This window comes from Anser brachyrhynchus (genome assembly GCF_964034855.1).
Source record: "Anser brachyrhynchus genome assembly, chromosome: 2".
NCBI classification, from domain to species: Eukaryota; Metazoa; Chordata; class Aves; order Anseriformes; family Anatidae; genus Anser; species Anser brachyrhynchus.
In genome coordinates this window covers 21,314,629-21,340,638 of record NC_137695.1, presented here as the reverse complement: position 1 = coordinate 21,340,638, position 26,010 = coordinate 21,314,629, and the positions used below count along the sequence as shown (strand labels likewise).

At 34.5% G+C, this 26,010-nt stretch overlaps 1 protein-coding gene across 1 annotated transcript in view; it reads left to right on the top strand.

Annotated features, from left to right (window-relative positions):
* The first annotated feature begins 441 nt into the window (after positions 1-441).
* The window catches only part of MALRD1 (MAM and LDL receptor class A domain containing 1), a 271,441-nt gene continuing 245,872 nt past the window's right edge, over positions 442-26,010 (top strand). The window contains exons 1-7 of the mRNA XM_080581229.1: positions 442-747; positions 4,046-4,186; positions 8,209-8,300; positions 8,379-8,537; positions 12,662-12,755; positions 17,032-17,175; positions 21,848-22,005. Of these exons, the coding sequence (XP_080437355.1) occupies positions 585-747; positions 4,046-4,186; positions 8,209-8,300; positions 8,379-8,537; positions 12,662-12,755; positions 17,032-17,175; positions 21,848-22,005 (951 nt within the window). The 5' untranslated portion in view covers positions 442-584. The remainder of the gene's footprint in view (positions 748-4,045; positions 4,187-8,208; positions 8,301-8,378; positions 8,538-12,661; positions 12,756-17,031; positions 17,176-21,847; positions 22,006-26,010) is intronic.

The window sequence follows — 26,010 nt, the reverse complement described above, 5'->3', positions numbered from 1 at the left end:
AGTAAGTACTAGATACCACTTTCAACTATTGATATCATTTGTTTACAGGCTTTGAAAATTCTCTTTCTTTCACTATATCAGTCTCTTGTCCATGCGATGCAAAATCAACATCAAATCTCTTAGCTATGTTTCTACATTTGATGCACAAGCTCTTCATAGGATTTGTAAGAATTTGCCAAATCCCTATGACAAAAGAGAATTCTTTATAAATATTGGTTAGTTAGTATTTCTACTGTATTCTCTTGTTATTTTCTTATCTCACGTTTGCAAACTATATGCAATAAATTCAGTTAATGATACACACTTGACTTGCATAGCATACATCAGAACTTTATAGTCATAAACCAATGTTATGAAAACAATGTTATAATTCAGTTAAATATTATCCAAAGACACACCGGGTTGAAAGTCGCTGCTTCATAGAAGCCATGTTTCATTTAACTGTAGATTTGGAAAGTGACGTTCTGAAAAAGTCTTTCAGAGATGTGTGGAAACACTGATTTTTCAAAGATATTTTATGACAAATAATAGACAGATCGCAGCAAATATTTTTCTGAGTGAAAGCTTAGATAGTAGCGTAGCCCATGAACAACTTCATAATTTTTTGTACATTATACTGTGTTGCTCTGGCAGATATTCAGTCACCTGCAGAAAGTGAATGCCAATGTAGTGATGGCTCCTCTACTCCATCTGGGGAGCTGTGTGTTTTCACCAACTGGTGTGGAGGCAGCAGTGATGAGGGACAAGGTAAGTGTCAGTGTGCTTTAGTATAAGTGTGATACAGTTTGATAACTCAACATGGCAGTGGTGGGAACTGGGGGTGGGATTTTTCATGTTAAAAAAGTATTTGGGAATTCTGCTCCCTGTCTCTCCTTTTTCTTCTGATTTTCTAAGTCTCTATTTCTTCTTTCAATTTATTTCTTCCTGCTTCAATTTCAGCCTATATACGACACCTCTTTCATAAAGCTGATATTATGTGGCAAAGTGAGTGTCTCATTATCCATTTACAATTCAGAGGAAATTTAACAAGAATTACTGTTTTCTTAATACATGATAAAATTGTTTGCTGAAATTCAGGCTTCATAAAATGTATCTGGATCAAGGTATAAGAAAATAAAACAGAATACTTGTAAATGGAGTCAATAATGTAAAGAAAAATGATTTTTTTTTTCTTCCTAGAAAGAAGGGGAGAAATTTTCTTGAATTTATGAACTGATAGTCCTAGCTTAATCTTGTAACATTAAGCGACTATGAATATGATTGCTGCTGTTTTCCTGAAGGGAATCTAAGCAATGAAAATGCATTTGAACTGATATTGTCTGGGTAAATTTGCATCAGAAATCTACTATTTCAGAACACTGTAACACAAAATTGTTCTGCAAATGATTTCATATGATGCATTAGATAGTCCTGCTCTCTGAGGATCCTTGTTCTGGGGTTCAAAGAGCTTGGATTTGTTGAGACTTCTAATTTTAATTAAAAGCTTATCTAAGTTCTCTCATTCACCATGTAACAAAGAAAGGTATTTTATTTGTTGGATTCTGGGGGCTTAGTTTTAAATTTAAAGTAGATGATCTTTAGATGTACCTGTGTTTATCTGTGCACACATATTAATTAGAACACGTTAATAATCAGTGCATTCAGCTGATATCTGGGAGAAAGAACAGCAACTTAAATCCAGATTCCTCAAGTTATGATTGTGTGCGCAGATACCTGTGATTTTTCTTTGACATGACTTTTATCCAAATAGAATCCAGATATATGTTAAGAACCAGAGTCTAGAAACAACTCTAGGATACTTGGTTTTAGTTCCTTTGCAAATAAGACAATAGTTAACACTGTTTTGTGTATTAATACACTCTGCGACTTTACTGTGTTGCACTAAAACACTTTAATCTCACTGGCTGAAAATTAGGCCTGTTGAATCCCCTGATGTGTGACTAACATATCTCAAGTTAGTATATCAATTCCGCAAGAAATAGTTATATTTGCCCTACATAGCTTGAAGTCCTCGTTTTAGTCTTAGTTCTTCTTTGAAAAAACATTTCTACTAGGCAACACTCAGTATTATGCTTGTAGAATATGCAGCAAGATATGCATTCCTTTATTAACTTTTATGGAAGCTTTTTACGCATTTGTTAACTAAATACTGCTACATACAAATACTTAAAATGAAAGTAGAATAGATTTCTCCATAGTTCACTTTACAAAAGCAGCATCTTATGGGCTGTGTGCAAGACCTAAATACCAAATAATGTTGTATTTAAACTAAGGATGAGGAAGAAGTGTGGAACTAGGTTCTGAGTGACTGACTGTGGATTCTGGGGCTGCTTGGATAATGGTCTGGATCACTCCAGGACAGAAGTTAGCTGTCAAACGTGAAGAGAGAGATCAGGGTGTCAGTTTGAACTCTCACCCTGCTTCTACTCTCTCTTCTGATTCAAGATTTCTGCAAAGTTATTTTTCTACTTAAATTCAGCTCTGCAATCTTACGTTCATGACAGGTCCCTGCTGTTTTCTTTGTGCTCTGCTCAGTTTTAAAGATGTTTCTGCACTGAAAATGTATCAAAGATGGAATTTCAGATGATGCATTTTTGTTGTCATTTTGGCTTTCGGATGTGGCTTATTTGTGCTTTGCCACAGCATTGGAAAAAGAGTGGAATAAGTCCTATGGTCTCATTTATTTATTTGTTTATTGAAAACTGAACTGCTATTGCAAAATATTCACTATAAATATTTGTGTATTTTATATATATCTATTAATATATATAAACAACTACTCTTAAAAATATTTTGCCCTCCCAAGTGATATTTTATATACAGATACAGCTGGAATAGAACCTTGTTTTTGTGAGACCTGTTTTTTTTTTTTTTTTTCTTAGAGATTATTTTAAAAAATTGTTTTATTAACAGGGAATTCTGAAAAAAAAAAAATAGGTAAAACATCCCACGTGTTTCTTCCTTCTGGCATTTTTCTTTTTAAGCAGTGACTTTATCTTTGTTAATTTATCTCCAAGCTAATTTACATTGTTTTTCTTTCAAGATAGATTTTCTGTAAAAGTTAATATTCTCTTGATATCTTGAAAATTAATCAAGAATGATCAAGGAGTTTTTACTGAAAATGATACTGTTCTTACTATTTTGCACATCTTGTTTTCTTTTAATGTTTTTATTTCAGCTATGAGAAAATTCCTGAGAGAATATTGAACATGATTTTGTGTATTTCTTATAATGTGAAGCAGATATGCCTCAGCAGTGTGTGTGCTTTTGATGAACCACTAACGTGCTTCAGCCACTTAAAGAGCTAAAGAATAAAAGCAGCAATAAAATGTTGGTTGATGAATCAGCCAGTCTGCACATTAACTTGAGTCTGCAATGCTTATGTGAATTATATCTATTTTCCTCTCTCTCACCTTATAATTAACTGTTGCTGTAAGCTGATGTGAATATGAAAGCTATGAAATTGCACATCATAGTGTGACTATAAATGCTGCAGTTGCAACTTTATTTAAAATGATTGGTGAAGTGTGTTAATATTATAGAATAGACCAAAACCATTTACAAGGGCCTGGAGTGAGCACTAATTTTCAAGGGAGCGTGAAGGCGATGTAGCTCTTGTGTCTAACCAGAATCCTGCTTAGAAATCAGATCATTACCGTAGCTTTCTCTGTTGTGTTCAAGCAAAAGCAGATGAACTAATTTTTTTGCCTTTTTGTTTAGGGTAAAGCTGCAATAAGCTTGCTCTTTACAGATGCATCTAATTAGACTTTTTTTTTTTTTTTTTTAAATCTTTACACCATTACAAGAAGTGCTTCCAGGAGTAGGGCAGGGCAGTCCAGCCAGTTGGGCACAATGTAATTTTCCTTCATGTTCGATGCAAGGACTATCTGAAATCAAAGGACAAACAAATCTCTCTTTCTCTCCTAGGAATAAAATATGTATTGAGCCTCATACCCACCTCAGAGAGTTAAGTATGAGTAGCAAGTGATGGTAAGAATGCATCTTTCTGTTTCTGGTTTTGAGGTTTGAATTTGCTTGAGTTTAGGTTCCCCCAGTGAAAATTGTGATTTTGAAAATGATCTCTGCAAAGCTCTTCAAGAAGAGAATTTACAGCTTGGATGGATTAGAAGAAATGGTCAATCTAGTGTGGGACCACCATACTCTGACCACAGTGGGAATGACACTGGTAAGAACTCTCATGTTCTTTGGAGGAACCATGGGCTTTTACAAATTATTTACTGCTCTATATTATTTGTTTAAAATTACTACTTTCTTGATAGCTGAGTTGAGTTCTGACACATTTTTTTCTGAGATAAAATAGAAAGTTCTTGCCCAAGTTTTTAGGTGTTTATAATCACAATAGCCTAGAATTCCAGGAAAAAGTATATCATAAGTAATCAGTCATCAAGAGTCACATTTATCTGCCTCAGTGACATTTAGATGTTATGGAGATATCAGGTGACAATGTAAATCTTGATAGCTGCAAACTTTAGAAACTAGCATTGGGTCCCCTACTTTGAGATGTATTTACATTTCTTCTTGGATTTTTTTTTTTTTTTGGAGTTCCCAGAGTGCATGTATGTATGTATCTGTGATCAACATTATTTTTCGTAATATATTGAGGGAAAGTGACTGACTGGTTCTGGGAATGGGAAAAGCTTCCATAGCCTGTTTGAGCCAACTCCTCTAAATTCTATTACATTTTCACTTTGTATCAAAGACCATCCCTCTACTAAGTAATTCATTGTCCCTGTACACAGAGAAATTGTCCCTCATGCTAGTCCACATGCCCATTTAACTCTGTTTTCCAAAATCTTGGTTCTTCCTTCTGTAGGTATATAATTTTCTTCATATTTTTTTTAACTGACTTAAGCCAATTATTAGCTTTTGGGCTTACAACCCAAACTGCTTAATTCTCTTCTCCACATTTTCCTTTATTGCCTTTCCCTCCCCCAACATCCACCCCCACTCACTTTTCATGTGCACAATAACGGTTTGGCAGTCCTCAGACCATGCACAGGAAGGCAGGCATGCAATGTTGGAGAGTATACAACAACAAAATTTTCTACATTATCATTGTGAGGTTGACTAGCCTAGGGCTTTTTCACCTCACTTCCAAACTGCTATAACCTGGCAATGTGGAAATTGTACTGTTCTGAAGCAAGTGGCACATTTTTATAAGGTACAAACTAGTTAAAAAATGTTACACATAACAATGAATGTGAATTGCAGATTTGCAGGTAAATGGATGGGAAACTTTCTGTTTTGAAATCAACAAAAATAAAATTGCACAGAACTTTAAATACTTTTTGTACAAAAGCAAAACAACAACAAAACACTGTTATCCTCCACGTTTTTTTTCTACAGCTGAAAATTTTCATGATGCTCTGTAATTAGGAAATTTTACCCATGTGAAGCATTTCTGACAACCTTTTGCTTACATAGCATATAACAACATTCTGCTACATGTACTATTTTTCTTTATTTCTGAAAATAGGGCTCGTTTCCAATAAATGTTGATAGCATAAAAATCTTAATTCTTACCAAAGATTTTCATAAACTTATGTAATTTTTATTTTAAGTGTGATTTGTAAAACACTTGATCTTTAAAATAACAACAGGTCTTCTCATCAAGAAACAGGTAGAAGATAAACACAGTGTAATAAAAATCTATTAAACTTCTGTATAAAATCAAAAATAATTAACCAGGCAATAATATTGCCCTAGCTGAAGTTTCTTGGGTCCCTTCTTTCTTGGTAGTATATTGCACCAAGAGGTAGCAAAGATCTGGAAGATATTCTTGCCTATATCCAATAGAAGTTTAAACTTATCTTGTGAAGAATTGGTGGAGAGTGGGAAACTTAACTTATTCAGATACCCAAAGCCAGCAAAAGATTGAGAACCATCAGCTTCAAATGTCTGTAAAGGGGTCAGAGCTGTTAGTCATTTATATATTGCCAGTTACTTGTTCAGGGTACTTGGTCACCATTGTAGCTGTCAGGTCTAAATTGGCCTGTAACCATATCTATCTCTTGTTTTGATCAGATGACAGAAATCTTCAATACTTGGGCCTACTCAGCTTGATGAGAGGCTGTGCACACAGACCTGTAGACTGAATAACTATGGAGAATGAAATGTGTTAAGTTATTTCAGTTTTCTACATGGTGAATGGCTAAACTATACTTTCATTTCCTGTGAGTGCTGATTCTAATCTCTTTATGACAACTATTCAAGTTTTCCCACTGCTGGAGACTTAACAGACTATGTAATCTTGCTGTGTGTTCTTGCATAAAGACCAGGAAAGATATTGTATGGTGACAATTGAGCCCCATGACAGAGTATTAAAGGGAGGAGTTCCTGCCATCATGATGAGTAATTGCAAACACATTAGCAGAAGAGCAAAGATCACTTGGTAGTTGTAACTCCTTTGAAAGCTTATGTAATCATTTACTAGAACCCAGTTGGTTCTCTTTAGCTTTGTTTCTCCTCATGGTTCTTATTTGCACTGATAATATAGTTGAACAGATTAGTGACAACAACTTTCAAAATCAAAACCAGCAAAAACACTAATTAGTTTTTTAATAATTGAAGCTTGTTATCTGTGCAGAGTTTTAATGTAAAATTACTGTTCAAAGAATTTCTTAAAATTACTATTTCTATCCCATCTGTGTAAGACTTAGACTTCCTGTGGTAGGTGAAATCTGATTTTGTTTAAGAGGTTTAAATGCATTTATCTTCAGGAACCAAAAGAAAAAAAAATCAATATAATGGAAGTGAAAAATTGATGAAATAAATTGGTGTCAGGGAGAGGGTCCTAGTCCACTAATCCACCACCATCTGTTGTGAGTAGGAAGAATATCCTTGTGGCTGGCAGGTTCCAAAAGTGTTGACTGAATAGTCATGAAAGTTCTAAAATCTAGGGGAGTGCAGCCACTGCACTGTTAGCAAGTTGCAAAATGTTTCCTGGGGTGTGGGGCGAGAGTATAGGGGAATTGTTCAGCTGCCTCTAGTACTGAGCTGGTCTTATGGTCCTTTGTCAATGACTTTCTGCTTGCACTCAAGGATGAGAGGTCAAGGTGGGTGGTTTTATAAATGAATTACTTAAACATTTTAGCATAGTCTCGTTGTTTCTGTAGATGTCTTTGGGACTATTTTTTTTTTATTTCAATCCCAGTTTTCTTTTACTCCTTTCCTTTACATATTAATATTAAAAGGCAACAATTTACCTGACATTTTGGTGTTTGGGAAGGATGAGAGAAGGGAAAGGAGGGAAAAAAAAATAAAAAAAATAAAAAGGTTAAATGTTTTCTTTCCTCCCTTCCTTCTACTATAATAGTCCTCCCTTTTTCTTTCCTCCCTTTCTTCAACTATAACACCTAACATCTCTGAAATCTTCCAGTTAAGGAAGAGCAAAATTTTCACTAACAATATCTGGTATCCTAAAATGGGGTGGTTCCCCTCCATCTGTTAGAAGATCTAAAACAATCATGCCGGGAAGAGATGTAGTGACAACCACATTTCACTTGATCTTGTTGACCATTACTCATTCAATTAAAGCAAAGACTTAATTTGGACTTGTTTTGTAATGTAAGGATAATGGTACTGTGGAGACTCTGAGAACAACCATTCCCTCATATGAGGGCCATACAACCTCCTCTCCACTGTGAGGGAATTTCCTGAGTGGCCAAAAAACATACCCATGTCCTCTGGAAAAGAGGAGTGCCATAGCTTCCTCTCCATCTTTCACCATCTCTTTAAAGGCATGAACTGCTGTAATAAATATCTTTTGTAGGTCACAATGGTTTGTTTAAGCATGAAATAAGCAAACTGTTCAAAGCTTTAAGCTCTTTGATCAGCTTACCGTGTTAGTCTTAGGCTTGTCCTAAAATTTTGCACTTATTGAGAATTCAAGCTGGCAGCATATAAAATATTTTGGAAGCCTACCTGAAATTTCAGCCAGAAAATAGAGAAGTGTTATGTCAAAATTTAATATGAACAAAAGCTTGACAAACAACGGCTACAAATGTGTTATGAATCTTTTCCAGGGAAAAATTTCTAGTTAGCTTTTTAGTTACTAATTCATACCTGATTATGTCTTTTCTTTTATATAGTGCCTTTTATATACAGTTTATATATATATACATTAAATATATATATGTAAATATTTTTCATGTACTTATAAGGTTTCCATTTTATTCTTTTTAACAGCTTATTTCCTTTCATTGTCCTCTGAAATGCGATCTTCTGCAACTTTAAGGACCATTGTTTTCCTTCCGACTGACCAAGAACATGTTTGCCAGGTATTTTGATACATAGTCTTTGTATTTCATTGTCTGTCACAGTACTTTCCTGGAATAATCAGAAACTTTTTGTCCTAGATTACATTTCATTATTGGATCAGTCAGGGTGGAACATTGATGGTGGGACTTCAAAAGCACTCTGAGGATGCTGTTAAAAACATCTGGAAAGATTCAGGAGAACTGCAAAATCAGTGGAAAGCAAATACCATCACAATCAATAACACGGAAAAGTTTGAGGTGGGTAACTTGAGTTGACTGTAAATTGAACCTGGTAAATGGTTTATAAGTGTGTTTTCTAATTAGACAAAACTAAATATTTTGTAAATGGAAAGCATAAGATAAAACAGAGAGCACATTTGGAAGCTTAGAATTGGTACTACCAAATACCACTTGTTCTGATACCTTGGTGGTATTAAAGCTAAATGCCAAACATAATTAAAACAATGTCTTATTGCGTTATAAATTATCTACCTGCCCATAGAAGTGATATACTCGGGATCTTAATTTTCAATACACTATGCGTTTAGGCTCAGTCTAACTGTATTGTTATATACGAGATTTAGTTTAAAAATGTGTTGACTATTCTATACTACAAGATACTGCTCTATAGAGATACTTAACTATTCATTGTAGCTTTGGTCCTTTATCACAAAACACATTTGTACATTTATATTTTGCTCAAAGTTGCTGAAAAAATAATCCAAGTCTCTTAGATTATTTCAATGTTTTTACATGTACATTTACACAAAACATTAGCACAATAAATATGACAGGGCTATAATATGGACGATGTATGATCACTATTATGCAAAATACTGGAGGAAAAGTTGGAAGCAGACAAAAAAAATCAGAGACATTTCCTTCCACAGTAGTTACTGTGAAGAGTTGTTTAGCATAAAAACCCGAAGGCATGAAGGCAAAGCCTTATTTCAGTAAACTATAAGAATAACATAATTACTTGACTTGAAGAGGTAACACTATGTTAAAACATCACACAAGGTCTGGCTTTTCAAAATAATACTTGCCTGCTCAGCCCTGACTAAGTATGTATGCTACAAAATATGTGCAACCCACTCAAGTATCAGTATTGTTACCTGTTGGTAACTTACCTTTATCTGATATGAGTGGATGTTTAGCAATGTGAGATTGTATTGGAAGGGTTTATTTTTATATTTAATTTTTCGTTCTTCATACTGTTTAGAAAAATGACTGGGTCTGGGAACGGTCAATGTAATATGCAATCTTTCTGCCTCTAAACTGCTGGATCAAATCCTAATTAGATTATGGCTTGCCAACCTTATTATCATTCGGCCTCTGAAAAGTGAATGGATGGGCACAGCCAGCTTTAAAGAGGCAGTTTCAAACTTTCTACAATAATCATTACAGTTGTCTGAAGGAATGTAGCTGGGCACCTCACCAAACACAGAGAACAAAGCTGAGCAAACTTCCTTCTTTGGTTGCAAGTTTTCCGTCCAATGACAGCTTGCAAGATGCTGGTCACGCAAGTGGATGCAATTTATTTGCATTTCTGAACTTGATTTTTTCATCTTATGCGTTTTTTTTCATCTTAGCCTTACAGGGCTGTCTGTAGCATTTTTCAAGAAAAAGTTTCCATTTATGCACAAACTAACTTGGAAAAACCTCTTGTAAAATAATTAATAATTGTGCAGGTTTATCACACCAGCATGGAAAATTCCCATTACAATGGAAATATTAGAAATATAATTTCTTTTCTGTTCCAAACTAGCAAAATAATTGAAGTCTTTAACCTTGTCATGGACTGACATTTAATCTCTCTCAATAAATTGTCATTTTCATTGGATATTTTGATTATAATTTCAGATTTCTTACTTATAAAATTTCTTAGTAATGATTACATTTTCTATGAAAAAAATGAATAGGAAACAAGCACTTTTCTGTGAATAAATTGTATTTTATTTTTGTTTTGCAATACAGTGTTTGAGTATTTTTCATCAATTTTGCAAGCACAATAGAGGTGAGATTTTAATTAAAACCAGCCTCAGCTGCTTATTTATTTTCCCAGCTTTTGATATGGACTATTTAATACCTTTTGTCTCTTCCTCCTTTTCATCAAAACAATCAAAACAAACAAACAGAAAAAATATTGACTGTCTTTACAGGGTAGTGTTTTGGTTTTTGGCTTTCAAATATCTCCACTTACAGGGAATTTTGAAACATGAAGATTATCACTGCTTTAATTTTCCAGCACACCCCAATCTGGGTATATCTGTTTTGGCTGGTTTGTGGAGAACTAAGTTCTGGTTTGATCTCCTAATCTACTTTTACTACTTTTTATTGAGAACAAACTTCTGCTTCACAGATTTGAATAAGGGAAAAGGTTCTGGACTTGAGGGATTCTATTCTGTTTGTGGTCATTTCCTGTGTTTAACCTTGGGCTTTTCTGCTGCAATGGGAATGTTTTGGGAAGCCCAGCTTGTGTCAGAAATTCACACTTTACTTGCTGCTAATGGAGCTGCAGCACTAATTTGTTCTGACAGCCATAGAAACAGTGTATTTATGTAGCACTTGTTAATTACTGTTACAAGCAAATGCTGTCATTAGTAGATATTTTCATCACAGACTTCTGGACTGGAGAGCTCTAGAGTTTGTGTGAAAAGAAAAACTGAACAATCTTGCTCAAGTGTGGATAGGAAATGGTCTGGTTATTACTAGATTGAACCCCTGGTTATCTGCTGGTAAAGCCATGGTAATTTTTTTTCCCTTTAGACTCAGGAACAGATGGAGGTGTCTAGCATTTCTATCATTGTGGAAGTGGGGAAGTTAGTCAAGACATGATGAGGAAAAAAATAGAAATGGCACTTCTCTAGTGAGATGGGATCAGAGTTGCAGTGCTGACTCTGTTCCCAATACAGTCAATAGTTAGCCTTTCACAGACTTCAGGGCATCTGGCTCTACTCCTGTGGTTAATCACTTTTAATAGAAATAGCTGTTTTCTTTTATCCTTGGAGAAACTTTCCTGGGCATTCAGAACATCAGGATGTGCATATCCCTCTGGTCATACAATGCCAGGATAAATTGATTTTGCAGGCTGAAAAACCTTTTGCACAGGTCAAGTACACATTAAAACAACACACACACACACAATTCCTTAGCTGAAATGTGTAGTCTTGTAAAGTGAAATAGTGTACTGTTGATGATAAAACATGCATTTTACCTATAAATTCTGGAACAATTCCTCACCCTCAAAGGATGCACAAAATTACCCCTGGAGTTAATATTTTAAAAGTTGTTACTTAGATAATGCCGTACATTCACTATTAAGAGCTAGATTGTACCTCTAGGTAGATTGTGCCCCTAGGACTCAGGAAAAGCCTAGAGTGGTAATATCCAAAGCAATGGCTAGGGAATAATTTAGAGAATGTTATTTGTATGTTTAATGTTTTGGGTTATGTGTGTTTTTGTATTCTACTTGCATCCCTAAACTAGAAAGCTAGATTTCGGAGACTTCTTTTATTTGTCAGTGGAGAAAGAAGGTAATTCAGAGCATGAGACTAATTTATTGAATTATCCTGTAGCACAGCCTATCTTCATGTATCTATGCTTGCCTCTAACATTAAGCACTATAAATCATTGCTTCTTCCAAGGACTGTGGTTGCTCAATCCTCTTCTAATTAACTACACAAAAACTTTGATAAATTGTGGTATAGTCCGTACATTTACTAAAGTAGACGGAAATCTGTCCTTAAGACAGAAATGTCGAATATTTGTAGCTTCATCTATATAGAAGGCTTTGTTAGGAAAAGCATCACTGTTGTATTATTAGAGCAGAATAACTGTTGAGTTTTGCTTTTCAGAGTACTCCTCAAGGTTTGTTTTGGCTAAAACCTTGTTAATGAAAGGTTTCTGACTGAAATAGTGTTTGATGCCCTGACTTTGCTCCAGGTCTCTGATAAATTTTGAAAATAACCAGGAAAGGTTCATGTTTCCAGTCTCAGGGGAAGAATGGTTTGATAAAACATAACACTCTTTCAATTTCCTAAATATTACGATCCCTGCTTAGGTTTTAATGTAATTTGTTGTGGTTTCTAGATACTTCCTTTTAATTGCAACTTCATTCTTGATTTAGATGATATATCTGTGCTGACGAGCCACAGATATGTGCAAAAGCCACTAAAGTAATCCTCCAAAATTAAGGCTATGACTGGAGTTCTTGTTTCTAATAGAAACCATATAGACAAGACTGAAGTGTCTTGGAAGGTGGTGTTTTTGTTTTGTTTTGTTTCTTTGTTTGACTGGTTAGTTTTAGTTTTGATTTTGCCCCCTTCATCTATTGCACTAGTAAATACCATTTCTTGTTGATTTGCTGTTGAATTCTGTAGGTTATCTTTTGGGCGATGGTGGAAATCCAGAGGCAAAATGAAACTGTTGCAATTGATGATATTTCTTTCAGTGAAGGATGTTCTCCAGCATTTGGTAAGCATACCTCTTTTTTTTTTCTTTTTTTTTTTTTCCTCTGGAGACAGATAATTTTGCTTTGTCTTTCCCTTTGATTAGAAGAGAAACACAAAGGAGAACTAAATGCTACTCAAAAGCTTTCTTAACTCCACGTTATCACATGGCTTATTTTCATTCCTCTAAACCATTAGCTGTCATATTACATCTAAACAGAGTTACAAAGAATGAAAACAAACACCTTAAGACATCTGGTATGTTACACCATACATATAGACATATATATATACACTGGGAGCTCCCTGCAACAAGGAGAGAACCAAGGTCTCAGTGGGCAGAAAATATCTTTGGCCAGAAACAGGCCAAAGAACTAATGTTTTCAGACAGCTCAGGAAAAGCCTTGGAGATGACTTTAGAGAGATTCCCAAGAAACTTTTGTGTGTTTTTAAATGTATAAAAGGTCCTGCTCCTCAGTTGTAGTGGGGATATTTTTGTTCTGCTCTGCTACATCCAAGAGCTGTAATGTCAGGCTGGTCAGCTCTGCAGCTGAATCATCTATGCATGTTGGGATTCTTCAGCAAAATATTTCATATTTCTCTTTTTAACCCAACACACTTTCATGGGAAAAGAATGCAACTCTTCCTAGTAAAAAAAATAGATTACTTGTTGCTCTCTATTACATAAGAAGATTTCACTGTGGCACCCAGTCTGCAGCCGCAGGTGAATGCAGTACTGATTCAAAGTACCCCCTTTGATTCCTGCCTCTGAGTCACAGCACAGGTGATGAGAATTTGGTCTTTAAATTTAACACGAGAACATCAGATATGGAATGCTATATTTAACACATACCCAGATAGGTCTCATGAAAGTATTTTTGTTGTTGTTGTTGTTGCTTTTTACTGCATTCTAAAATAAAGCTCCCTGGAAGTCCCATTGGGGAAACAGATGCATGTGGTTATTAACATTTTAGAGTGCTGAGCAATCACAGGCGGAGTGCTGTTAAGAACAAGACACAAATGTAAGTGTCAAGGGAGATGTCAAATGTAAGATTCAAAGGGAGTCTATATTGGAGAAGTGAAGTTTAGGCTAACTAAGCTTGATTATGTAAGTCTGTCCATGTTTCAACTTTCTTGAAATGGACAACTATATAAATGTTTTCATGCCAGGGCCCATTCTACTTTTCTGTTTTGTAGAGGTTTTCTAGCAGTAAATTACAACATAAATGAGCAAAGGTGGGGATTCTAAAACCTTGGGCATATTTGCCTATGAACTCAAGTAAAGTGTTAGATGTACTTTAGTTGAAAAATGAATTTGAAACTGAATGAAAAGAGGACAGGTGTAGGATTCTCCACAACTTCACTCTGTTCCTTGGAGGATTTCTGCAGATAAAAGGAAAGGTTCAAAATAGAAAAATAAAAAATAAAAAAGCATTGCCAAAATATAGTAATGTACATGACTGTTTAAGCAGTTCCTGTGGGTAGATATAAATCTCTCTTTACAAATATATTGGCTTTTTTCCTAAACAGAGTGCTTCTAAAGCAAACAAAAATGAAAAGAACATCAGCCACACAGATGAAATACTGTTGTAAAGAGAGAAAAAAGTTAAAAATAGAGACAAAAATAGGGTGAGCTTATACAATAAAAATAAACAGAGCTTATAAATCTAAGTGCTAAACTTACCTTAGATCATGGCTGTTGAAGTACATAGTGAGGCATACAGATTGAACTACAGAACTCAAAATTATTCTAATAAGAATTCATTCTTATTCTGTGCCTCCACATTAGGAGAAGTGAACTTCATTAGGAGACATCTAAATTGTTCCCAACAGCCAAAAACAGGGTCAAAGGATCTTAATTTTCTCCCTGAAAGAGGAATTTTACTGTTGAAAGTTTTCCAATAATTAAAACAAAAGGTCAGATTAATGGTAGCTTGAATTTAAAATAACTTTTTCTGTAGTCCTTATGGAATCTCTGGATAAGCTTTAAATGAAGACCACTTTAATTGCATAAAATTTGTAGTTAAAATTTACATTTTTAATGTACCCTAACATATCTATATGAAATGACCTATTAATTTGTATTCATTCGTATGATGTTGTTGCTAGGGTCACGAGTAAAGTAGCTTATGTATTTGTGCTTTCAGGAGTCTCCTGATCCAAACTGTGCTGGATAAATATAAATGTAATTTCAGTATGGTTTTTTTTTCCCTACTCCTTTCCCCCCGGAATGCAGCTCTTCAGTCTCTTGTCCAATTTTCCTAAACAGCAAACTTCATACATTGAAAAAAAAAAAAAAAAAACCCACAAAACTATCTTCAGTCTTCCCAACACCTGAAAAATTTATTCAGCTATCACTCAATTACTATTTTAGCTGTCAATAGAAAATATTAACATTATGTTCTAGAACATATGTAACACAATCTCCTATAATTATACTTCTCGTATGCCTTCCATTCAAAGGTTTTATATTCTTATCTGGGTATCTGTAATTGCCCTGCAGAAGTCTCTCTTGAAAACTGGCAAATCGTATATGCAAAGACTGTCTTTTATTAAGACTGTCATTCTGAGCTTGCCACAGGGATAAGAACAAAAAGCCCCAGGACATTAAATTGGAATACTAAAAAGGAGAATGAGGTGTTTGTGTTGTCCTCCTGAAGCTGCTTGTAATGCAAAAGTAGTATACCTTGTCTACAAAACTAGTGTGACATTTATTGCTATTTTTTGTTGTTGTTAAATCTCTCCTGGAAAACTGGAGTAATTGGTATATGTACTACTTATATATACATTTTTACAAATTACAGTATGAGTATTTCAGCTGGCAACATCTCAGCTAAATTAAAATCCCTATTTAATTCTGGTAGCATGTAAGCCTAAAAAGATGTAGACTTTAATATCAAAAGTGCAGAATTAAGTGTGGGGTCATTCAGGTGACTATTTAAGACCAGGTTGGATGAGGCCCTGGGCAACCTGATCTAGTGGCATCCCTGCCCATGGCACGGGGATTGCAACTAGATGATCTTTAAGGTCTCTTCCAACCCAAGCCACTCTATGATTCTATGATTCTATTGCAGGGAAGGGTGGCAGAAAATCCAAAGTCCAAAAAAGTCACTGTTATCAGTTGCTGTAGAATGAAAATCTAGAATATTATTGTTTTATTTCAAGAGACTGAGATTATTGGCAAAAGAAAAAAAAATCATAAATATTTACAATGAAATAAAAAAATGCAGAATGAATAAAAAATTTTCCAATAATTAGTGTTTAATGATGAGCTTAGCTCTCCCTTTGAGTTTATTTGTAACTCTTTTTAAGTGTTGAAATTTGAAGAAGTTCATCTTTTTGTAGAACATTTTAAAATTTTGCATTTTCCATTGGAAATAAGTTGCCAACAGGCTCTTCTCATAACCATGGTTGCATGGTTATACAACACCAAAATAAAGGAGGAAATGTGATTTTTATAACACCAGCAGGACAGGACATTTTACTGAGATGTCGGTATTGTGAATAAAACAATAACTTTAAGATGTGGTGGACAGAAATGTGTATTTATACTGACATAAAATTGATTCCTCCAAACAGTAAAGAATCTTTTTTTTTTCCTCTGAGATATTCTGACTGCTATTTAAAAGTCCATGTTAACTAGAAGATTGCCTTTCCCCAGCAATAATATTAAAAAGTGGAACTTCTGTTACCATACTGTAATTCTGCTTAAAATCATGACTTTCTTCCTCTAGCCATGATTAATTACAGAAAATTTTACAGCTACAACCTAGCATCTCAAGCTTCAAGAATTTAAAAAGTTCTTGAAATAGTATAGTTGTGTTCAGAGCTTTTTGGTTCTAAAATGAAGTGTTCTGATGCAAATATTATGGAGATATTACTGAGGTGAACCTCTCAGTTTGAAATGATTTTATGGTAGCATTATGTAGAAAAGTACATAGATATTTCTCTCCATGACAAGTAATTTTTGATATTTTCTGGCAACTCTCTCTGTGGAAGTGAATTCACCAAAGTTGCAATGATCAGCTAAGGAATATAGTTGTCTGTTTCTCAAAAAAAAAATATATAATAATAATAAAAAAAAGCATGTGTCTTTAGGGATTTTTTTTTTTTAAATGATGTCATACAGGGCTGCAGCCTGAAATACGAAATGACACTCAATGATAGACTGACTACTTTTTAGTTAACCAGAGTCAGAAATGTTGCCAAAAAGTTTAATAAGCATATATTTTTGATGGGAAATAGTATTATAAACAATAACTTATTGAGAAGCTGAATGACTGCTTTCCTTTGTCTTTTAGCACCACAGACTTCCAGCTTTGAGCTTGGTATCTGCGAGTGGAATTTGGATCAGCCAGCTGAGCTTGTTTCTTGGGCACAACTAAAGGCCGGGAACAGGGTTGCCTCTTGTTTTTCTCTGAAATCTTGCAGCAACAATACTGAAGGTGAGAAACTTAAGTTAATGCATAGTTGCTAGCTGTCATGAAGAACATAGAGCTTTTTGGAAAAAGGCGGTGACCCAGTATGGAAACAGATCAAAACCACGAAAAATAACTGTATGAATTTGTACTTAATTTAGCCTTTGCTGTTCTATTTAGTAAGGGTGCCGTGAACACATATACTGACAAGATATGGAAGATTTTAACATAATTCCAATATAAAATTATATTTGCTTTACTCTACCACTAATTCTTTGTATGTCTTTCGGTGACATTAAATTCAACTAAGTCCTTGCATGGTTTTGTTTGTTTGTTTTGATGCTTGGCTGTTTTACCTGTGTAGTATTACTCTGAGCACATGATCAGGACATTTATTCTAAACATGTAATTAGGTGAGCCGTAGAGAAACACTTATTATACAAAGTAGTTTGTTACTCTTGAAGACAAAAGAGAAATAATGTAGTTGCAATTTTCAAAAGTAAGGAGCAGCACCTGTTTTTGAAACAACTGTGTAGTGCTTATCTACAGGTTTATGGGAAAGGTTTTTGAAAGCTCAATAGGTACAAATGTGCAAACGTTGCAACATGAAATGGAATCATCATGCCAACTAAGAGTTTAGTTTGTCTATTGAGACTGTTCAGAGGGGTTAAGTAACACTAGTTTGTAATGGTGTAATTTGTGATGCAGCTTTGAGGAACTGATAGTGTGGAGATTACTGCTTGAACTCTGAGCCCATAGAAATGTGCTCAGTCTCACTGATAGCAACAGAATGAGTGATTAGGTATTGTTTTAGTTTGAGAAATATTTTGGCAGTAATTGTCAGCATTTATTTCAATAGGCTCTAGTAACTGTAAGTCAAGTTACAATAAAACAGCAAGCAAAATGCATATAAGCACTATTTATTTATTTTTTTTTCAAGATAGCATCTATGTACTGCAGAGTGCATATAGTAAAAGAGATTTTATCTTAAAAATAAATCATGGCACCTTTGAATTTCCAAAGGGACATGTAACAAAAAAAAATAAATAAATAAGACTTTTTATTTAAAACACCTCCTTGAGAGATGTTGCCATCAGTGCCATATCTTAATGTGATACCTCCAGGGCTAGTAATTGATATGGGTTTCCCTTTTATGGCAATATTGAGCTAACAGAAATGATACTGAAATTCTATAAGTAGCTTTTACAGGACTGGTTTACGAGAAACCTCTACAGAAGCAGAATGCATATTGAAATGCCTATTGAATAAGGGGCTTAAGCATTAATATATGAATATCAACAGGCAGCTGAGTAGGCCAAACACAAAGAACTGTTTGGGAATACGCTCCATCCTTCCATATCATAAAGAAAAAAAAGAAAACCTGAGAACAAACAAGTGTCAAAACAACACACAGCAGTTAAATCTTTGTTAACATTGGAAGATATTGAGAAATTTGAAATATAACAACTCAGGTCTCAATACATTCAACATTTCTATTCATGCAGGTTTCAAGGCATAAATTAAAAGGTTAGACATTAAGTAAAATTCTAAAACCTAAAGAATTGGTATGCAAACTGAAAAAATGTCATGCTTGAAGGCTTAGCATTGCAGTACAAATAGAGATTGACTAAAATTTGGCTTCTGATTTTGATCAAAGCTTTCACTGTTATAAATAGAAGAGGGGTAAGAAACTAAATTATGAAGCAGAGGTCTAGACAATTATATTTATAAAGAAAGGATTGCTTATAGGCTTTGCATAATCCTTCTTTCTTGGTATTCTTAAATTTAATAAAATACTTTGTCCTTGGCTGACTTTTTTTCTTTGTTCTTTTATTGCTTCTTCTCTCCAGTGTTGTATTGTAGGCACTTTCACCATAACTTTTTCTCTTAATTTCGCTGGTGTCAAAAGTTCTTACAGAGGTTTTATATTCCCATTTAATGTTGTTCTGAAAGTACATTTTTGCTCTGTTTTCCTTCTTGGTGTTCCCTGCATGCTATACAGTTTCCCTAGTTCATTCTTCTTATATTGGATTCATTTATTTTCCTACATCTGGGGTAATATTTATTTAATAAGATACAGTTGAAACCGATTCTCTGCATAATAAAAACAGTGCTTATGAGATGAAGAAAAAAAAAAAAAGGAAAATGTCAAAAAAAGCTCCATGTCTTTTAAACTCAATATTTCACAGGTAACTGTAATGAAGAAAATTCCTCAAGTTTAACATGAAAATAGTCTAATCATTAGGTTATATTTCTCCTATTGTGCTACTTTTTAATTTTTAATTTTTATCCTTGATTTGTGAGTTCATGAAAATTTATCTCCAAAGAGTGGAAACAAGGTCAGTTCAGATTTGAACTTTTTTATCACCAAAATGGTTGAGTGGGAAAGTTAAAAAGGACTAGTTCAGAGACATTTGTCCTGCTAGAGAAGAGAACTTGGTAGAAAAGAAAAGCTTACATTCTGCGGTTTAATTTCAACTGAAGGCTCAGTATTTAATCTAGAAGCTTGTAACCTAGATTAAAAGTCATGAAATGGAAAAATGGAGACAAGCAGCTAAATATATATAGATTTTGAGCTTTCAGGGTAGCAGGATGTAAGCAGGCTCACTGTTCAGTTCCAGCTCTAAGATGACTTTGGACCACCTCAGCAACAAATTGTAAGGTCTGTTTCTACTTGGGTTCCACTGCAGTTGGAAATCTCCAGAAAGATCAGCCACTAAGATTTTGCTTATTAAATTTTTCTTCGAAACTGAAAGAAAAAAAATAATCTATCTAAAACCTGATTAAGCAGCCACAAAGGAAAATAAAAGGTTTTATGGAAAGACATTAGCCTATGAACTCTCTCCTGGCAATGATCCCAGAGTTTCTTGCCAGAAATGCACACATCTCTGCAACTTGATAGCCCTATTACCAAGCTGGCAGGAATGAAATGACTTTTCTGGGACTTCTCTTCTGTTTCTACAAGCTTGGGGAAGCTTGGCACTACAGAAAAATAAATTCTTGAGAATTTGAGAGAGCAATACATAAAGAAATTCAGAGCATAAACACTAAAATACTATGCAGTCTATTGAACTGAAGGAAATTCAGACTTTAGAAAAGAGCTGCAAAAATTGTAAATAATGAAAGAAAAATGTTCCTAATACCATTAATCTTTAGACAGCTAATCAATAGATGCTGCCTAAGGTAATAATAGTTAAAGTTTCCTTGGAAGAGGGAAACAAAGGTATAGCACAGTATTTTGCCTGTCCAGTTAAACCGACGTGGTTCTACTTACACAGGCTATAGAGAGGGGAGAAAGAAGTCAGTATTTGCTGGATGAAAGTTTCTGGAGTCTTCGTTTCTGAAGATAGGCCTCAATTTATCTTAGAAACATTCACATTAACTCCACTTTGTCTTGTTTTTAAAAGATTCTGAAATTTTAAATGAAAGAAGAAAAAGAATACTCATTATCACTAAGATTAGAAAACAAAATTAGTTGGTTTTATAACAGCATCAGAGAATTCTGAATTTAGATAAGGAACAGATATAGATCTAACGTTAATGTATATTTCTCTTCTGCAGAAGTCAATAGCTATATAAATACAGATGCTGTGTTAATCTCTTTCAAATAGAATCCTGGGTTACATCTGTAATATTTAATTTCTATCCAGTGTAACTGCTGTGTCAGTAAATTACAAACCTAATTCCAATGAAATTGCAAGCATGTATTTCAGTGTAAAAAGTTGTATAACACAGAGTAAACTGCCAACAAAAGGAAAAGAATGGAAAAAAAAATCAAACCTTGTGAAATGATGGTTTCTTCCTTCAGCTTGAAATAACCTATGTAGCATCTGCATTTGAGATAACTTGCAGTTAGACATGAACACAGAAACTTCAAACTTAAGACCTTTGTTCAGTCCTTGTTTATTATTTTAATAGATGCTTCTGAAGGCAGTAAAACATTCAGTGATTCATTGCAGAGGGAGGGGGGAACCTGTTATATTTGATTAAAAAAGAATTTAGCCTTTTTATTTCTGAAAGATAAAAGACACTGTTGAAGGGATGGAGTACGATTTTAGATCTCTGTAGGAATGCTTTTATAAGGAGCAGTAGGTCAAGAAGAGCACAAATTGCTTTCCTGCCTGCTTCAGATGGAAAGACAATACACTCCCAACATTTTGTTGCAGACATTGTGGCTGAGAAGTAAAACCTTAATTAAATGTGGTGGAGATGCTATTGTCTCCTGTAGCTGTAAAAAAGAAGAACAATTTTCCCCTTATTTTGAAAAGCCCACAGAAGTATTACTGGGAAAAAAAAAAAATCCTGGAAAACATAATAGGAAGGGAGAAAAAGCAGTTTCTAAATAAATTTGAGATAGGGATTGACTGGTTGTGAATTTAAGGAGGCTGAGATGAATGTGGGCCTGCTCACAGCTTTTAACACACGAAGTAAAAACTTCAAGATACTGTCAACTGATGTCATTCTTGGTTGCTGGGACTACTCTGTGAGTCAAATGCAGATAGATATCTATCTTTTTAATAGGAAATGCTTAGGTGACATCCAAGTCATATAATCAGCATGACAATCAGATTGCAGTGTGAGGGGGAATAGGACCATGATTTAATTGCAGCAAAGCAGTCCTTATTTTTGCAGACTGAGATACAAAAGACACATTTTGTGAAAAAGTGTACTTTTTTTTTTTTTTTTTTTCCATTTTCAGGCTGTTTGGTGTGGTTAGAAGCTAATGACAATGCATTATACAAAAGTGCTTATCTTAACAGCTCCATGTGTCATTGCTCCAGCAAGAATTGCCATTTTCAATTTCACTACTCCATGGCAGATAGCAGCGTTCTCAAGGCAGTACTGTATACTAATCAGGTAAGAAGAAGCATACATTCATTTTCAAATGATCAAGATGAGACAGCTGAGCTTTTACCAGCAAAACTGGAAGGATATATGACTGCTAGTACATGCAGGCCCCCTAAGTTAGTCTGTGCAAGCAGTAACTTTGTTTCATTCTACTGATGAATGCAGTTGTAAAATCTGGGTATTTGCCTGTCAGCTATAAATTAATTTGATGGGTGAATGTTCTGCAATAAGACTTCAAGGAGAAGCTCCAGCTACTATAGAATTAAATGATTTGGAGATTTCAAGGGAAGAATCTGCAGCAGTTTTTCTAGCCTCCCTTCTTCACTGGAAATGGGAAAATCAGTAGCAGAAAAGCTTTAACTATGCTTGTTCTCTATGGAGACACAGAATAAAGGAAAGTTGCTGGCTCAGTATGTCTGGAAAGCACTTACTTAGCCGCTTGATTAAATTTTCCCACTGTTCCAGAGCAGTAATTTTCTTTTTCTTTTACCTATTAATAGATAAAACAGCCATGTCAAACTGAAACACAAATGCCAATTGAACAGTGAAAACCATTTCCTTCCTTCTTACTTCACTGTGTTGTGGAGACTTTCTATGCATAGAATGTCCCCTTTTGAAAGCCTTTTTTAATAACTTAATATTGATGCTGTAGTACTTCTACTTAATAAAAGCAAGAATACGGCAGCTGGTCTTGCTGAGTTAATGTCTCATATCTTGATGTTGGAGCCAAATTATTTTCACCCATCAACACAGATATTTAAAAAGGCTGATCCACCTCACACTTAATTCACAAAGCTAAGATGCAAAAAAAAAACACACTGAAGTATAACACTATCAAGGGGTCTAAATATAGGAACAAGTAACAAACATCTTACTTTCTCCCCCTGCATCTTCAAGTATTCATGAAAAAGACTTCAAGCTCTTGTTCATTTTTTGTCCATAAAGAGGGAATAATTATGTTTTTCTGTGACCCATTACTGTGTCAGGGAACTGTAACATAATCAGTGTTCAGGTCAGAATAAATGGAGATTTGGGCTATAATGCTTGCCAATAAATTCCCAGGTATGATGTTTATGGTAACCTTGAGACTGTTTAGCAATATTGATCTCTACGGTTTGTCAAAGTAGAATCAATGGATCCTATATAAGAGTTTTCTTTCCCTGAAAATGCAGCAAAACATATGAGGAAAAAAAAAAAAAAGAGAGAGAGAGAAAACTGGTATTTGAGTTCCCATAGTGTTGGGAGCCTGCATTCTGATAATAACTGGTAAATAATTCCTCACATATGTATCGGATGTACATTTTTGGCAGCTTTTAAATCAGTTCAGTCTACTCTGTTTCCATGGATTCTTATATCATTTTGATGCTTTCCTAGAATTTCTCCTTCAGTCAGAAGCGTATCTTTTGAATGTAGACTTATTTAGAGATGATGTAAGTTACTCATATTGCAGAATTTGGCAGAAAAAGCTTCAAAAATATGTTTTTTCAATAGCTTCAGAAATAAAAGCCAGCAGACTCACATGTAAAACTTCTTACATGAATGGGGGTGTAGCTTTTACACATTTTGCTATTGAATTGGTAAGCTCTTTATGAAAAACAAATGAATTTTCAAAAGAAGACAAATACTGAGAAATGGAAACTAGAGCCTGGTTCTGATCCCAGAAGACAACAGAGTGGCTGTCCTGGGGGCCATCAGTCAAAATAACCTGTCAATTGCATGATCCGGTACTGTGCAGGTTCCCCAAATGTCATTTTGCTGTTTTTAATGGTTAGAACCTACCTCAGAATAACTCTTACTATGCCCCAGTACTGATAAAACTGACACAGAGACTGGATTGCATTTAATGTAGTTCTTGGTATGGTTCTCAGAGCACAAAGCACTGCAGATGTTACAGATGTATCCCTAACCTTCCTCACCCTTTTAACAGAGAATCCGTAGATCATAGAATAGTAAAATCTTAGAATCATTTATGTTGGAAAAGACCTATAAGATCGTCTATTCCAACCTTCAAATAAGTGAATGTGTTTTCTAATATTGATATTATGACATTGGATGATACGGAATTTAAATTGCTCTTGGATATGGAGAAGAATAGCGAACATAGACTTTTTTGTGTGTCTATATATGAACCAAATCTCAATTTTCTCAAAGAATGTTCTACGAGATTGTTAAAAGTTTCACCAAAGTCAAGACACTTCTGTTTTTTCAAGGCTGTTTATTATGTCAAAAAGTAGCATATTACACTGGTTGAATGTGAGTTGCTCCTCAACAGAAGCAGCTAATGTATGTTTCTCATTTTCTAATTCTCTATCTGTTTACAAGACTATTGTTACCAAATTGTTCCAGTGTCTTATGTGTTGTCACCTTTCAGCTGATTGGGCTGTAATTGCATTGTCTATACTTTTACCTTACCTTACACCTTACCTTACACCTTACCTTACCAGAGAACAGGGAGCACAAAGAAAGATCTCTAGTTTCCCACATATTCTCAAAGTTAATTGTTGATAGTAAGATACTCCCTTCATTACTTACTCTTCCTGGTCCCCTTCCAGTTTTAGTACTTCTGGCTTACTTATCTTTAATATTCTTCTATTTCAGTCCATGATTGCATTCACATTTGGCAATATTGTCTTCAGCATTTGATAAATTTTAAACTTTTATTTGAAAACTCAAATCAAAGAAGATATTGTTGAGTTCAGTCTATCACATGCCCTCGATTACTTGCTCATTCCTCCCATTTAGATGAACATAAGCATAGGTCAAAATAATCTTTCATTGTTTTATATGTGCAAGCATGTTTTTACCCTAATATGCTAAAATTTCTGCAGGTGTTCAGCAATGCTTGCAAAGTCCATGCAAGTACACTCTTTGGTAGAAGCGAAAGATTAATCATTAATCATTTTGAGGCAACAAATAAGCATTTGTTCCAAATTACTCTGAAATGAAAAAAAAAAAAGGCGGGGGGGGAGACAAAATGATGAGTGCAGTTGCATAGCAGTATGTGAATGTATCTATAGAGAAATGCCAAAAATAAAAAATGTGGTTTAGAAATGGAGTTGATAAGAAAAAGTCATGATCGTCTCTTCCATTCTTCAAATCTGAGCAGCATTATCTTAAAAAAAAAAAAATAGTAAGAGGAAACATCCCACAATTCTTGCTCATCTTAGCCTTACAAAAAAATTGGTTTTAGATAGTATTATATCTCAGTAAGGGAAATAGAGAGAAGGTATTTTGAGCAACTGCTCTTCTGCATCACCAAAACAAATCTCAGGGGAAAGTACTGTAAAATCAATACATTGAACCTCCTAAAAGACAGCTAGAGAAACAAGGAATGTGCTAGAGGAGCTAACCCATTTATACTAAAATGATGGAAGAATTCCACAAGCAAGATGGATATGATAGAGAAAACATTGTGAGGAAGGGAAATAGTATTATTGGCTTATTATAGTTGTAAAAAATCAGAGGGTAATATCTCTTGCATGTTACAATAGCTAATTTTAAATGTTGTTGCACCTGAAATGATTTACTGCCTTCAGTGTAAAAACAGCCTAGAATGCCTGGCACACTGAAAAATCAAGAGTTTACTGCCATGAGCTATTTTTATTCAAATAAATTGGAAAGAAAGATGTCCATGGGGATGGGTACCTAAACTGTTAATCCCATGTGAACAAAATTATAGTATTCAGATATATCCAAATAAATAAAGAGTAAATATTTATTCCTACAAGATATACAAGTGTCCTTGAAGCATGCCTGTATATATGTATGGAGGAATGTGTACGTGTTCAGATACATTAGCTTACATATTCCTAAAAGCACACACTTAAGCCACAGGCTATCATTTTAACCTGCTATGCAGTATGCTTCCTAGTACATTATCCCTGTTTGTGTCTTATATCTGACTATTGTATAAACCTACTAACATTAACAGATTTTCTTTGGAAGTTGAATTATTTAGCAAAATCAAGCATGTTTTAAGCAGATTGAAATTTCCTTGAAGTTGAAACACTTTTG